The sequence below is a fragment of the Olea europaea genome, chromosome 12 (genome assembly GCF_002742605.1).
Source record: "Olea europaea var. sylvestris chromosome 12, O_europaea_v1, whole genome shotgun sequence".
Lineage (NCBI taxonomy): Eukaryota > Viridiplantae > Streptophyta > Magnoliopsida > Lamiales > Oleaceae > Olea > Olea europaea.
The window spans coordinates 11947486-11964202 of record NC_036248.1 but is presented as its reverse complement, the minus strand read 5'-3'; the positions used below and the strand labels follow the sequence as shown (position 1 = coordinate 11964202).

The 16717-nt window shown below is 34.5% G+C and overlaps 1 protein-coding gene across 2 annotated transcripts; it reads right to left on the bottom strand.

The window, feature by feature from the left end:
• Positions 1-1550: 1550 nt before the first annotated feature.
• On the bottom strand, positions 1551-13766 carry LOC111405654 (endonuclease MutS2). Of its 2 annotated transcripts, XM_023034632.1 has the most exons (21): positions 13384-13766; positions 12967-13092; positions 12656-12823; positions 12472-12555; positions 12334-12384; positions 11426-11482; positions 11257-11339; positions 9670-9793; positions 9526-9585; positions 8715-8957; positions 6983-7066; positions 6738-6885; positions 5550-5677; positions 4302-4349; positions 3826-3956; positions 3658-3740; positions 3357-3460; positions 2740-2810; positions 2311-2615; positions 1985-2212; positions 1551-1900 (listed from the first exon to the last, which is right to left on the bottom strand). In XM_023034632.1, the coding sequence occupies exons 1-20, from the start codon at positions 13669-13671 to the stop codon at positions 2055-2057; spliced, it is 2544 nt and encodes an 847-aa protein (XP_022890400.1). In that variant the 5' UTR covers positions 13672-13766; the 3' UTR covers positions 1551-1900; positions 1985-2054. The 2 variants fall into 2 exon arrangements, with proteins under 2 accessions (XP_022890400.1, XP_022890401.1); XM_023034633.1 differs by lacking the exon at positions 13384-13766 and having other exon boundaries at positions 12972-13095.
• Between the last annotated feature and the right edge of the window lie 2951 nt (positions 13767-16717).

Sequence of the window (16717 nt, the reverse complement as noted above, 5' to 3'; positions counted from 1 at the left end):
ACCACAACTAACAACCACCGTTTCCACCCAAATCACTACTACAAACAGCCACCGCCAACAACACCACCACCGCAGAACACATATCGAAAAAAATTTCAATGACTCACTGCCTAACCACACCAGCTGCAACCAACACCGCTTGCAAGATCACCGCCTCGCTGTCACTTGCATAATCACACCATCTGCAACCACCAATCATAATCAACAAACCACACACCACCACTAGAACCACTGCCTATCCAACAACACCCACCACAACAGCCAGATCCATCCCTACGCCACTACTGCCATAAACAAAAACCATACCACAAACAAAAATAAATAGTCACTGGAGTGAGTAAGTGAGATCTAAATTTGTTGAGGATGAAATCGAAGAACACGACTGGAGATCGAAGAGAGATGCGACGGAGCCACCGAGTGAGGTTGCTTCAGAGGAGTAGAGGAAGGGAAAAAAACATAATCGTCGTCGATAAGGTTGACTCAATGCGTCGCCATTTTGAACCCTGCTGCCTTCGCCATGTTTTGTGATGAGAAAAGGGAAAGAATATGGAGAGATAGAGAAGACGGTAGAGAGAGAAAGATAAGGAAAAAATTAGGGATTGGAAAATTGAATTGGGTGAAATTAATATTTACATTATTAAATCAATACCTGACTTTTGCATAATGAAACTTCAACCGTGATTTTTGAACTGTGAAGTTTAAACCCCTGCTATTGTGTAATTTCCTCATCACTGATCCCTCATCCCAATCCACAATGGGGCCTGCTTGTTGAACCACCATCTAGAAAACCAGGGGGCTTTTTTTTTTTTTTTTGGCCCACCTAGAAATCAAAGCAATATACTAGCGGATTTTCCACATTACATCATATTTTCCATTAACCACGTCATTTTTTTCTTTATTTCAGCAAACTGAAACATGAATAACACACTTCAGTGACTAATTCATAACAAAAAGAGGCCCGGGTGCAAAGAAAAAGACGCTACAAGGGGCGACTAGCAGTGAATTTAACCTTCTCATTTACATATTACTTCAAAAATTCACATTTTCAAACACTAATGTATATATTATACAATCCAGAGAATGCATACTCAAACAAGGTTGATAGAAAAATCTGACGCATACAAAATTGCCTTTCGATCACTTTTTTGAAGGCGGCTTAGATATTGCATCCTGGGTAAGGAAGAATTAAAGTGATTTTCTGTCATGTTTTAATGAAGAAACTCAATTCTGGGATTCAGAAGAGCAGAGGAAAGCACTGGATTTGATAGATTTGCTAGAAAATGTATTTGAATTCATGGCTAATAATAGGCCTTCCATGAGAGGAGAAGTGGGGATCAAGTGTAAATAATACAGGAAACTCGGGTTTATAGTACGGTAGTGTAATTATTATAGATTCTTTTTCTTTTATACTCGTTCATAACCATATAGAAAGAGTAAGCCCCCATTTGATAGCAATTTTTCACCTCAAAAAATCAATTTTTTGACCGTTATTTCTCTATTTCAGCCATCATTTTTTACTTATTCACTCACATGTGAGACCCACTTTTTTCTCTAACAATAAAAAATTAATTATCATAATCACTACCGAACATACCCTAACTTTTCACTTTGTAATTCAAACATAACTTACTCAAATGCTCTCATTCTTTACAATGTATATAATCATTGCTTGATATGGCACGTTTGATAAGTGAACTAAATATCTGGCAGTCATAATCAATATCACTTTCACTATAGGAATTGACTTTTGTCTTTCTTTTAGTCATTTTCTCAATCGGCAGAGTGATCGATGAGTTTCCCTTCCGTCCCTAGTTTCTAAAACAATTTCGCACAGGGCCAGCATTTTTCATCATGGACCTCTGCCAAGACAATCCAACCCTGCCCAGCTTATTTGAGACCTCTGCCAAAGCCAATAAACGCTCAAGTTGCAATTTTAGAAAAGAGAACTATACGTTTCCAGAAGCAGACATAATTAGTAAATTACCTCGCACCAGGCATGCAGAAGACGTTCAAGCAAAGTCTACTTTGTACAAGAACAATGTTCTTCGTAGCCTTCAGGTTGCAACATCAGACAATTTTAACTTCAACTTCATGTTACCAGCCATAACTACTATTTCTCCTCTAGATGGCTCCACTTTTAGAACTGTTGCTTTTTTGTTTAGGGAGGGAACATTCACCATATCACCAATAGTGGGTGGTCCTCGCTCCTTTTCTGCAATGGATAAAGGCGAAAATAATGAAACGACAAGGATCGGTGTGGATTTATAAGCAGAACACTAACATGAACACAATTCACATCAAGAATACTACCTGCAACTGATTGCGTTGCATTATTTAGTGACTCTGCAGTCCCAATTGCTACAGGAGGTTCATTTTCTTCCAGGCTTGTAGAACGGTCATTAATAGTCGAATTATGCCTGTTGTTTTCAGCAGTCATAACCTCCGTAGGTTGATTAGGAAATGAGCGATATATTCGCAGTTTCTTGTGAAGAATGGAACGCGCCACAGCTGCTGCATCAGATACTTCTTGCATCATCCTGTATCTTTCTTCAATGCCGTGTTCCACTATTTTCTTTCTGGTCACCAGTAATTTGTGATGAAGATTCTTTGAGAGCCTGAATGCCAAAAAAAGGGAAAGAAATTATCAAATCAATCCTTTGACTGCTATATTGGGAAAAAGGATTTGGCTTAATTGAACCTCAATCCTCATGTATAATTTGTCGAGCAAAAGATTCTCACATCAGATGGTGTTGCGCTTCGTGAACCTTTTTGTGAAAGTTCTTCTTGGATCTTTCCATGTCAACTATGATCTGCAATTATTAACCAGTGCAGAATGCATTAGGCAAACTAAACAACAAATTTATGGCCAATGAATAAGCATTTACAAGCACACCATAAAGATGCTAGAACCTCCAAAACACCTAACTGTTGCACCATTTGACTATAAGAAATGTCTCATCATTGTTACTTGGTAAATGCCAAGGTTAAATAACATCTGTGAAGGTATAATAATAAGTCCCAGTGGTACATTGAACTGCAGAGTAAATCAGTATAAATTTGAGGTAGACTTGTGGCTACGGATGGTAACACGGGTCACAGAGAGAAATTCGCCACCAACCCCAACCCGGCCCACTCCCGTAGGCAGGCCATTATGGGCCTCCCAGACCTGCCTAATTGACACCACGAGTTGCAGCAGGTTAAATTAAAACAATATTATCATATTTTTATGCCTACTACCATAAAAAGAGTTTATGAAAGCCTTCTTCCAAGTCCTGTATATATAAAATCAAACCTTCAACATAAAGTTGAGAATTTATCCTTGTCATCTTTATCTTAAGAAGCTGTGGATGAGTTACCTCATTAATTTCAGCACTAGCTGCTCCATAAAGTTCACGAGCATTATCCAGAATCTCATTTGGTATCCCAAGTCTTTCAGCAATGTTGATTGCATTTGAACGTCCTGTGGTATAAAATAATTTAATATTACTCTTCTACCAGGAGATATTTGTCAAATAGAAAGTCTGGAAAACAAAAAGTTCCTATTGGATTATTACCACTCGTTATTGTATAGTCAGCAGACTAATCAAATCTAACTTATTGCAAAGAACTTCAAGTTAAACCAAGAGCCCGGATTTGACAAAAGAAGAAAGTTATAACCTGGTATTCCCCAAAGAATTCTATAAGTTGGCTTCAAGTTCACTTCATCAAACTCCATGCATGCATTTTCAAAGGCAACATTGCTGTCACAATTAAAATAATGAAACCTAATGTTAGAAAAGGTAAATCACATGGCCTATACAGATGTTCCATCTTGACATCAGCTACCTGTATTTTAGCGTTTTAAGCTCTCCATGATGTGTGGAAGCAATTGTTAGTAAAGCTCCAGTTTCTGCAAAAGATTCCAGCAAAGACATCCCTAGTGCAGCTCCTTCTAGTGGATTTGTCCCTGCACCTACCTGGAAATATTGTAAGAGATATCACCCGACAAATATTCTAATGTCACAAGTCTTTTATGAACACTTTCCATTCTTTTATTCCAGCAAAAACTTGCAGACCTATTCTCACTGTATTGAGTGAGTGAACGTATGATATTCGTGACATTAAGCATCAAAGGATATATGAGAAAAAGTATTAGTCAAACATATTCTATGGCTCCAAAAGAATCTAAACCCTCGTTTGACAGCCCTTTGAGATTATAAGCTGGTGGGTCTCATGAAATGTATGATCAAAAAGTGAATACAAGTTTTGGGTCCAGTGAAATGTGTGGTTAAACATGGGCTAAATATGAATAGATCACATACTTCATCTAATAGCACTAGTGACAGGTTACTTGAGTGGGACTTGATTTCCTGCAAAGTTCAGCAAAGGAAACGTAAAATATGTTACCATCAGAGAGAGAAGCAGCAAAAATTTGTGTAACTCATTGCAGAATGAAGTTGAACTAATATCGGCATAAATCCATGGTAATGGCGATCATGCAATAAAATTGTATAAGCCCCACACTAGAGTGGAAAGAGCACAGGTATAAATTTGATAATACTTTTTAAATCAACCACAACATTTGATTTGCAAAAAGAGTTTTTCAAAGCTAATGCAGTTTCAAGAATTGTCAGAAATCAAGGAAAATTGCATAGACCAAAAACATATCATAGATAATCCACTGATCACTAGTTTAGAACAATAAAAGCTCACCTTGACGATGGGGAACGAGCATATACCCACAAAAATATTTATATGCCCATCAAAAACCATACAATGGTCAGAAGTCCAAAGATAATCTAAACGAATGCAGGAAATTATATGTCCATGCTACAATTGCTGACATAAAACTTACAAAACCACTTATGTCTATCTAACCTATGGTATATCCCATATATGAAGAAGCCAGATAAAACTGATTGGTTAGGCTGTGCAAAAGCTCAGAAATCAAGGAAAATTGCATAGACCAAAAACATATCATAGATAATCCACTGATCACTAGTTTAGAACAATAAAAGCTCACCTTGACGATGGGGAACGAGCATATACCCACAAAAATATTTATATGCCCATCAAAAAACCATACAATGGTCAGAAGTCCAAAGATAATCTAAACGAATGCAGGAAATTATATGTCCATGCTACAATTGCTGACATAAAACTTTCAAAACCACTTATGTCTATCTAACCTATGGTATATCCCATATATGAAGAAGCCAGATAAAACTGATTGGTTAGGCTGTGCAAAAGCAAGTTGCTGAGAATGTTCTCAAGAATTGCAAATAACAAGTCTTCATTAGGACATCAGATTGCAGTCAACATGCTTGGTCCAATATCTTCTGCAGGGAATATGTTGTAGCAAAGTCCATACAATGCACAACTCTTGTAATGCGGTGATTTTTTATTTAGTGTGAGTATCGTACTGTCTCTATGGATTTTGAGAAATATATTTGCATAGACCACCTTCTCATTTTGAATACTACTCATAAATATATAGAAAAATTAGTCTTTTTTACAGATACCAAGCTTTGTTATCTAATCATGTGTAATGAACCATGTTACCAACGTACACTAATTTGTTTCAGATGGCCAGAAAAGGTAGATAAAGATTGAGATAGAGACTGCTCATCGCCAATGTCTGCAAATACAGAATCAAACCATGGGATCTTTACTGGTTCTGAAGATAACACATATAGACCTGTAATAATTAAAAAAAAAAAAATACAAAAAAGTTATTCTATAGAATAATTCTATGCGATAGAAAACAACTACAATATAAACTTTTAACATTCTTCCCACTTTTTGGTACAAGCAAAACAGAAGAAGCATAGTCACCACTATTACTAAGAATCAACTAGTAATCAATCCAAAATGTAAAAACCAAAGGACAATTTTTCTTGGAACTAGAATATTAACATCGGCAGGTTACAGTTCAGGGGTTTTACTTAACTCCCTCTCCTTCAAACATGCTAAAATCCCATCTGAACCTAAGTCACATAGATCAACTCTTGTGCACCTCAAGCCACAATCCGGGAGATCAGTCTAAAAAGCATGCCAAATAAAGATTTTAGTCAAATGGGAAATGCTAATATTACCATAAAGCAGGTATCCTTGGCATATTATCACAAGTGAGAGTAGCATCTGTTATCTGCAATTTATCTCCTATCTGACATGCAGATTTTTGGGGCACTGTGATCTAAATATAATTTCCATCTTTTCCTGTCTGGTTTGGTGTCATTTAGCTATGGATGGTTCAGAACAATATTGCTTGAGAGCCAAACAGCAAATGTTTCAGGATCAGAATCCATGGACGGCATCAGATGAGCAAATGCCAACCAGTGTATCTTTTCCTTATTGGTACAGCACAGACTTAACATTGTATAATCTCCGTTCACAATTGTGACAACTCTTATATCCTATTTCCCACTGAATATTAAAAGTTTCAAGATCTGTAGTAAATTTTCTAAAAATAATTGAAGATATAACAAGATTTTAGATGGTTTATCTTATAAATATTCATTCCCTGTCAACTAAAGTGTGGTGCATTTGCACTCACACCTGCAACCACGTGATGAATTTGTTACAAAGGACCTAAGGTATAAATATCTTAAAATGCTCATTTCATACCTATGAAAGCATAGTAAAGCTTCCATTAATCATGACAAATCGACATTTAAAAATTTCAGGAATAGGACCAAAATTAAGAGAACACGATGATAAGGATAAATCAAGAATAAGTTGATGATAGTGAAGTTGACCTGATTTTGCCATCATAGCAGCCAAACCAACCGTCTTCAAGCAAATGGTTTTGCCCCCAGTATTGGGGCCAGTTATGACAACAACTTTAGTATTCCAAGCTATGAATATGTCAAAGGGTACCGGGGGAGTTTGTTTCAGCTTAGCAACCTGAAATTATCAGGAGGAACCTACACCATGACTTAAATAAACAATATTGAAGGCAGAGGTGCTTGTAACAAGGTTGCTCAAAAACTGAAAAAAGAACCTGTGTTTGCAAACATGATATCTTCGAACTTATTTCCTCTTTCCACGACACATTTCCTCCTTGCTGTTTTCTCCTCCTGAGTTCCTAAAGGAAAGCAAAATGAATCGTTTATTTTCATATTCTCATGATTTGAACTTAAACCATATAATTAACACTTAGTTATTAGTTCCAAGTAACTAATCCTAACTAATCCTTGCCATGCCAATGCTCCTAAAATCATCTTAAGAGAGCTCCAAGAATTACTATCGAAAAAACTTATCACCAAAATATGCAAATTTCCTGACAAGTATCCTTATCCCCCCACCCCTTTCAGGAAAAAGGAAAATGAGAGGGAAGGAAAAGGAAAAGGAAAAGGAAAAGGAAAAGGGAAAAAGTTCTTAAAGTTTCTTCATTTCACTTTACAGGACAACAGGACCATAATATTGATGCGTTTCTCTTTCTGAACTTTATGGAGTGTCAAACTAAATTATATTCTTTGTATATTTTGGGAGCCTACATCAGATAAGGGAAGAGGGAATGAGTAGTTTGCTTGCTTCTGTCCTTGGTTGGGATAGAAAGTACCCTCTGGTCAGCAACATGAATATATGAACAAGAACAGGCGGCCGACAAAAGTATTCTTAAGGTCTCTCTTACTTTAAATTTCCCAACTCAAGAAATTAGAACATTTATTTTCCATGTTTCAGATATTAGAGTCCATTTATTCCCTCCATATGAGGTTTCAAAGATATATTGACCATAGGTTTGCATTCTGTTTGATGAACCTTACATCTACGAAGATCTAATTGGAAGAAGTCTTTCATAACCTCATCCGACCACTTCAATTTTGATTAAACTCTCGCCCTTCTTACATCTTCTACAGAAATCACATCACTCTATGACAAGATATTCCCCAACTACCAAAGTCGTCATTTCCTTAATTTATCCTCAATTAGTTTCACCTCCACTTGCTGGTATATACTCCAATTTTTTATCTTACTCATTCTCGCAAGACCGCACATCAATCTTGACATTCTCATTTCAGCCACATTCATCTTATATGCATTTTGTCCATTAACGGCTCAATACTTAATACCATAGGCATAGCTGATCTAACAAAAATTCTATCAAACGTGCAATCTAACCTTACATGTATCTTCGTACCAAATGATCTCTTAACATCCAATTCACACAATCTAATGCATTACATCTTCCTCAAATTCTCATTTCTTGTTAATAAATCTAAATATCTAAAACAGTCGCTCTTTTGGCCAACAAAATCTCTATAGTGACTCTACTATAATCCTTATTCTTACTATAACTGAAAGGGAAATCCATGTATTTATTCATAGTTCCACATAACCTAAAACCTTTATATTTAAAGTATTCCTTGATAATTCTTACTTAAAATATATCCCTATCCTAGCCTCTTCCAATAACTATGTCTTCACTAAATAGAATATTCTCATAATCTCACTCATGACTAAATCAAAAAGAACAGCCGCCACTAAATCTAATGCTCGTGATACTGCATCATACAGATCTTTAACAATATTTAATCACATAACCATACTTTGGATAAGGTCGTTTGTGGGACAACAAAAGGGGGTGTTGTCAAATACGGAAAGATGTAGGCAAAACCAACAAATGCATACTTTTCAGGTCCATATTCATACATCCATCATAGAATAATAGTGAAACAAAAACGTGCAAATAGATGACAAAAGCTTAAAACCAAGTTGAATGCATGACTTACAGCATTAGCGTTACTGACATCTTTCATGGCCTTGCGTAAATCATGACGATGTTGTTGAAGTAACAAAGGATGATAAGCTTTCGGCAAATATAAAGTCCATTTCCCCTGAGTATGTTTTGATGTCATTAAAGTTTTGTTGTCTGGCAGTGCATCAGCAGTAAGACTGCTATCCTTATCTTGTGGCAAATATAATTCCGGACGTGAACCATCAAACAAAAGACTGTATCGTGCTCTAGCATTGATCTGTATTAACAGGAAACAGAGAGACACCATTCAGAAATATAAATAAAATCCCAAACCATGTAAACTAAATATCAATATGAGTATTTTAATACACAACCATCTGGTATCTGACCTCCAATCACTTCTTGAAAGATAATGATGGTTTGGCATTTGAAAGTAACAGGTTAGGCAGATGAGGTCATGAATTTTTTTAGGCATTATCTTGAAAAATAAATACACTATTTGTAAGGAAAGAAGTGTATAAGACATGGATGATTTCCAAAGGCTGCCAAAAGCATAATATTCTGTTTCACATAACAAATAGCTTTAGACATCAGCTCTGACCACCATTCCACCTACATAACTAGAGAAACTCCTTATTGCAGCAACATATGTGCAAGTGTGTGTGTAAGTTTTTCATCCACTAACTGGTCCCGTGATTATTTAGTCCGTCACAGAAGTAAGTGTGAACAGAGTTGTCAATACATAGAATAGAAGCAGCATCAGAACTAGGCATATGGATCAACTAGTTGCAAGAAAGAAAAAGGGATATTGTTAGTAACCAAAGTGTTAGGTTAAATGTACCTACCATATCCATTTGAATCATGACATTAAGTACATGTTCAATGTCATTGATGTCCATTTGAACCTACACGAATAGAAAATGAAAAATACCAATTAAATTATAGTTAAAATAGAGAAAATAATGTTACTTTAAAAAATTTGGCAAAACCTTATTTGTTATCTTTAAGAGCACTTCAGACTCTGCCTTTGCCACAGACGCCATGGCCCGTTGCAATTCATCATTCAATGGAACAGCAGAAAGAGGCTCAAATATGCTTCCTCCACCTGAACCACTGGAATAGGGTATTTTACCTGTTATTTATAAAGAGCAATATTTGTAGCATATGGAAAGACTTTAAGGCAGCAATCAATAATTTGCCTAGTTCAATAACAAAAATCACTATGTAGATATCAAAGAATCTAATCGTCATTAGGACCAGACATGATCCGGTTCAGCGGACCCAAAATTTTCGAGTATTTAGTAAGTGAAACCGTCGGATCCAAATTTAATTATGGAATCGTTCGGATTCGATTTGATTTGATTCGATTCGGTTCAGTTCCTAGGTTTCGTATTATAATTAAATTTTTTAATATTTACAAAGTGACATTAATTCAACTAATGATATATTCAATCTTAACTATTACAAAATAACGTAGTCCAATCTTATGTGTCTTTTGTGTCTCTTTTTACTGAGTTCTTCATAAATTTGAAAGACATGATCCGGTTCAGCGGACCCAAAATTTTCGAGTATTTAGTAAGTGAAACCGTCGGATCCAAATTTAATTATGGAATCGTTCGGATTCGATTTGATTTGATTCGATTCGGTTCAGTTCCTAGCTTTCGTATTATAATTAAATTTTTTAATATTTACAAAGTGACATTAATTCAACTAATGATATGTTCAATCTTAACTATTACAAAATAACGTAGTCCAATCTTATGTGTCTTTTGTGTCTCTTTTTACTGAGTTCTTCATAAATTTGATTGTTAAAATCACAAGAAGAGGAATATAGCGAGAACTGAAAATTAAAAATAGGAAAAATCATATTTTTGGGTTTGAACTAAATTAACTAGCTAGCAAATTTATTTAGAAAAAATAAAATAATTTGGCTTATTTAAAATAAATAAATTTAAAAAAAATAGGAAGATAAGGTTCTTATTCTATTTTGATCTAGAATCGAGAGCCGAACCCAACGGTTCTCGATTCAGATACACGTTCGGTTTGAGAGTTTTGTCTAACCCTGATCGTCATACAGTTGAACAATGTATGATCATTAATATGGGGATCTGTTCAGTCAGTTCAACAAGAGATTATTGGGAAATACATGTTATCCAAGATATGTAACAACTGACGTTCTATGAAAATTAAAAAATACATTGTCGATGAGCCAAAAAAAAAAAAGATATTACACTTGAGATTTTTATTCAATGGTGTGAAAGAATATCAAATTTGCAGCACAATTTCCAATTAGTCTCTTCATGTGCACGAGAAGGTCGTGAAAATTCTAAATTTCCTTTATCTTATTTAGAAATTCCTGACCGGATCATATATTTTTGTAAATGTATAGTTCGTGCCAGCTTCATATCTTTCTCGTTCATTGTATAACTTACTTTGCAATGGAAGTCATACTACCATCACGCATTGATAAACACAAATAAATTAGAAGAAAAACATCTTATAGAAACATTAAGAACAAAGGTATGGACAAAGTCCATCCAGTGTACAAAGTAAGATATTTGAAGAATTTTATGCACCTAGAAAGCAATAGTCCCTCAAAACTTGGTCGAATATCAGCCCCTGACTTTATGCACCATCTTCCATCAATATTACTTAATTCCTGAACCAAGAAATAAAACACATCAAATTAAGAAAATACACACACTTACTTTTCCATATTTGTGACAGACAAGAAGCACAGCTTACCAAAATGGATGTTTCTTTCGCTTCATTCCTAATCATGCTCTCGAGCAACTGGTATAACTGAATAGAGAAGAGAATACAACAGCAAACAGTCAGAACTTCCACTTTCTTGGATTCGAGGGAAGCTACAGTGATTCAAAAACAACTGTGACATTCTCCTATTGGCATAAAAGCTTCATTTAAAAAGAATGATTAACCACTTTTTAGTCAATATATAGGATTGAAGACTGGAAGCACTTTGGTAAGCAGCATAAAGGACAGAAATCTGAGGAAAAGAAACATACATATATTTAACATCCTAATTAAACTAATAAAGCCCTGGCAGCCTACCATGTATGGTCAGTGTGGACTTACCTTATCCACTTTTATTGGTCCATATCCTATGTTAAGGATCAGCATCTATAGGAATCTGACTCCTCTATTTCTCTGCATACGAGGATTTTACATGAAAAAACTACGCTAGGGAGTAAGGAGAGGAAAACTAAGTTAAGAGACTAAGAGGCAGAGTGTTTCAAGGTGGAATCTTGGCATTGAGAAAGGTCTCAAAAGAGCTTCGTACTCGTGTTTTCGGATTATATGACGGAGTCCAGAACTCCCACAGACCCATTATAAATCCTCAGAATTCAGATTTCTACTGCTATCGACTAGGTTCTTATTACTTTCATTATTATAAGGGGGTATTAAAAGTGAGTTTCAGCCCTTCACGAGTTCAATAAAACATCAAATGGCATTGGGTAAGAGAAATTTTGACAACTCTAAGTTATCTGCGTCTTAAAAGAACCTATATAAATAACTTGATCCCAACAGGTGAAAATCTCGGGTCAAATTCAACAAGTGCTACCAGTAAACTACACTATAATCAGAATTTTAAACCCCCACTGCCATAAACAAAAAGGAAACAAGTGACCTACCTTTCTTTCAAGAAACCGGACTTGTCCGCGAGCCTGTCTCAAAGTGGAACTCTGAAACATGAAAACATATATGGAAGCAATAAGGCAAATATAAATCAAATTGAAACTTCTGTATCGATGATAGAGTTAAGAGCGGACCGCAGAATCTTTAACAGAGCCATCTTCATCTATTAGCTGCTGTATAAACTTGATTAATGATTGACTTACTACAAGTTCCATAATCTGCCATAAAATTAAGAAAAAAATAGTGCCATTACATATACTGAGCACATACCACAACAGATTCCATATAGCGACAATTATTAAATCACGCGATTCACACCATTCCAGAAAGTGGCATAAAACGTTGATACCACTCTGAATCTTTCTTGGTCGCGGCTTTGACATTTAACTGCAAGGCTTCTGCGAACTGTAGCAGGGATACAAGTGCCATTGCTTCATCCCCACTCACGGGAAAACCACTGCCAGCACATTGAATACCAGTTTTCACCTTCAACAAACACGAAGGCAAATTTAATGAATGTATCATAAATAATTCATCTCATTATCGTAACCATTTAATAAGTTCAGGACACTGGAAAAAATAAATGGAAAGACATTTAATCATCTTCACATCGAAGAAATGGAACATACTAAACTGATATCAATTCCAGAAAAATCCATCATTGCACCGTATTTATGCATTTCCACAGCCGCATCGGTTTCCTCTAATAGTTTCACGCTTTCATCAAACATCTTATTCAAATTCCATAACTGCGCCTGCATGCCATAAATTAATGAAAAGACAAAAGTGTTCACCCCGCAGTAATATGTGATTGAATGATACAGTGAGGCGATTGTACTTGCAACTAACGATTACTCTTAAACAATCCTTGGCAAGACAAGTACGTCTTCAAATAAGTAAAACTTACTTTTAATTATTATTATTATTATTATTATTTTGTTGTTCTCAAACGTGTTATTTACTTATTTTGATCGCTACTCTTCAAAAGAAATCTTTTTAAGCTTAGCCAAACATGCCAAAATTTGAGAAGATAATAAAATGAAAACCTTGGTGGCTTGTTTGCCGAGGGAAGTGCCGGCAAAGGAAGCAACGGTGTCGCATAGCTGGTCCCATTCGAGGACTCTGAGGCTGTCCAGAATTACCGATGGCTGGCTATCGTTACTTATAGAAGTGTTTCCGGAGTGAGAGACCGCCGGTGCCAGTGAGAAGTTTTTGCAGAGGAAAATTCGAGGAGTTACAAATTGGAATTGAATGGATTGATTCGAATGTGTGGTCGAAATGGTGAGTTTTGAGATGGAAAAGAGGGAAATGGAAGAGGGTGTCCATGACAGCATAATGCACGAAAATGGTGAGATTGTACTCAAACTGTGCGAAAGAAAGGGAAGATAGGAAGAGGAATTGGATAGGCAGGCGTAGTCCTTTTTCTCTTCTTTTTTCTGTATTATTTATTATTCTTTTGATTTTATTTATTCATTCATTCATTTATTTATTTGGAATTCTTGTCCTTGTTTTCGGTTGATGGGTAGGAAAAATGAATGCAATGGAGATAGTAAAAGGAAAAATAGAAAATAATCCCATCAACTCTTCAAATTGGACGAGTTGAGACATGGAAAAGTTCGATGAGATAGAAGTGGTGAAATATTCCAGTGACACTCAAATTGATGAGGAATAACTTTTGTTGCGGAAAAATAAAATAGGGAAATTTCATATATATGAAAGAAATTAAATATGATCCATTTCAAAATTAAGAAACAAAGTTTAAAATTTTAAAAAATTCATATTGGTTGTATATATATAATCAAATATATTGATATCACAATTTTATATAATTTGGTTACAAATTATCGAATAAATTGGTCACAAATTATTTCTCTATGACAAATCAAAAATTTTAAAAAGTCACAGTTTATTTATCGGTCATAAATCACTAATTTTATAAGTCATGATGTATTAAACGATCACAATTATCAAATTAATTGGTCATAATTTATTTTTCCTATCACAATCTAATAAATTATGAGTCATAATCATTTTTTTTAGGTCACATGTTATTTATTGGTAACAAATTAACAAATTTATTGGTCACAATCAATTATATAATTGATCACAAACACCTCCACATCATCCTCACTCGTTATATGACCATTATACCACCTCCACAACCACCACCAACATCACCACCACCTCACCAGACTGTGTAACACCGGCAAAACCACCACCATAGTAACCAAACGATTAATCCTACGATCCCATCTCATCTTATCCCATTCTCACTCGACACACGAACACCTTACCACTACCAGGGGCGGAGCCAAGAATTTTGTCCAGTGCGGGCAAAATTTAGTCAATGTCGAACTTTTTGATTATAGATTTAATAATATTACAATAATACTAAAAATGACATAGTGACAACACTAATAAGATTATCATCTTCTTCCTTATTCTAGAATTTGTTGCAAGTTGTGCAACATCAAAAATCAATTTTATTCGATATCTTCTCATCAACATTTTCTACGAAGTATTTTTTTTTTAAAGAAACTCTCCATTGACATTTCACACTAAAATAAACCACAAGTGACAGTTAAATACTAATTGACAAGAAAATAATTACAATTTTTTACAAATTGGTAGAACACCAGAAAATCATCACTAATTGTTTGACTAATTGACAAAAATCAAGATTTTAAGAATCCATCACAAATATTACCAATATTCAATATTCACATAATCATAATCACTAATATTAAATAGAAAAATCACGTGATCAAGAAACTTTTTGCTACAAATTTGAGGGACCAGGGGGATCTAATCAGTAGATGAATTGACAAAAAAATCTTAAAATCGTAAAATATTAATTCTTGTTTTTTCATATATCTATTTAAAAATTTATAATAGAAAATTCGAATAAAGTTTATAAGAGATGATAACTGTTATGACAAATTGACTAATAATTATTTTTTGTAAGACAGGTTTTTTTTTTTTTAAATAAAGAGTTTTAATTTTCTCTAACCATTTGGTGTCCATTTAAAGTTTTCTCTTGACTGGTTTCATTTTATTTAAAATGCTTTTTTCCCCTCTTTTGAATCACATATTTTTTAATAAAACAATATTATACTTAAATTTTAAATTTTTTCTTTTTTAATCACATATTTTTCAAAAAAATCACTATGTCAAAATATAATTTTTCCTAAAATTTGATTTGAATGGAACCCAAACAAGAGCTTAATGAAGTCATTGGATTTAAATTTAAATTTAAGTTTCACCATTCCATCCCAGGTTATCTCATAAACTAATAAAAAATTTACTTAATTGACAATCATATAGGATGGATCTTTCACGCATTAGTGTCATAACTCTTCTTTCTACATTTTCTTTCTTTTTTCTCTCAATAGGGTGTCACTGTACGTGATATGACTGTCAGATAAATCCAGCCCATCGAGTTATTTTGTGCAGTATTTGGGCCGAGATAAATGCAGCCCATCAAGGAAAACCTATCCGTTATCACTTTTCTTGTGGTGAAATATTCCAGTGACACTCAAATTGATGAGGAATAACTTTTGTTGCGGAAAAATAAAATAGGGAAATTTCATATATATGAAAGAAATTAAATATGATCCATTTCAAAATTAAGAAACAAAGTTTAAAATTTTAAAAAATTCATATTGGTTGTATATATATAATCAAATATATTGATATCACAATTTTATATAATTTGGTTACAAATTATCGAATAAATTGGTCACAAATTATTTCTCTATGACAAATCAAAAATTTTAAAAAGTCACAGTTTATTTATCGGTCATAAATCACTAATTTTATAAGTCATGATGTATTAAACGATCACAATTATCAAATTAATTGGTCATAATTTATTTTTCCTATCACAATCTAATAAATTATGAGTCATAATCATTTTTTTTAGGTCACATGTTATTTATTGGTAACAAATTAACAAATTTATTGGTCACAATCAATTATATAATTGATCACAAACACCTCCACATCATCCTCACTCGTTATATGACCATTATACCACCTCCACAACCACCACCAACATCACCACCACCTCACCAGACTGTGTAACACCGGCAAAACCACCACCATAGTAACCAAACGATTAATCCTACGATCCCATCTCATCTTATCCCATTCTCACTCGACACACGAACACCTTACCACTACCAGGGGCGGAGCCAAGAATTTTGTCCAGTGCGGGCAAAATTTAGTCAATGTCGAACTTTTTGGTTATAGATTTAATAATATTACAATAATATTAAAAATGACATAGTGACAACACTAATAAGATTATCATCTTCTTCCTTATTCTAGAATTTGTTGCAAGTTGTGCAACATCAAAAATCAATTTTATTCGATATCTTC

What these genes read in the sequence shown, in the direction of transcription:
- LOC111405654 (XM_023034632.1), bottom strand. Translation starts at nt 13,671, where the DNA reads ATGCTGTCATGGACACCCTCTTCCATTTCCCTCTTTTCCATCTCAAAA. An exon ending in GAGGGACTATTGCTTTCTAG is followed by an intron (nt 9,794 to 11,256) that starts GTGCATAAAATT and finishes ACCCTATTCCAG; the next exon opens with TGGTTCAGGTGGAGGAAGCA. An exon ending in TCATGATTCAAATGGATATG is followed by an intron (nt 8,958 to 9,525) that starts GTAGGTACATTT and finishes CTGTTAATACAG; the next exon opens with ATCAATGCTAGAGCACGATA.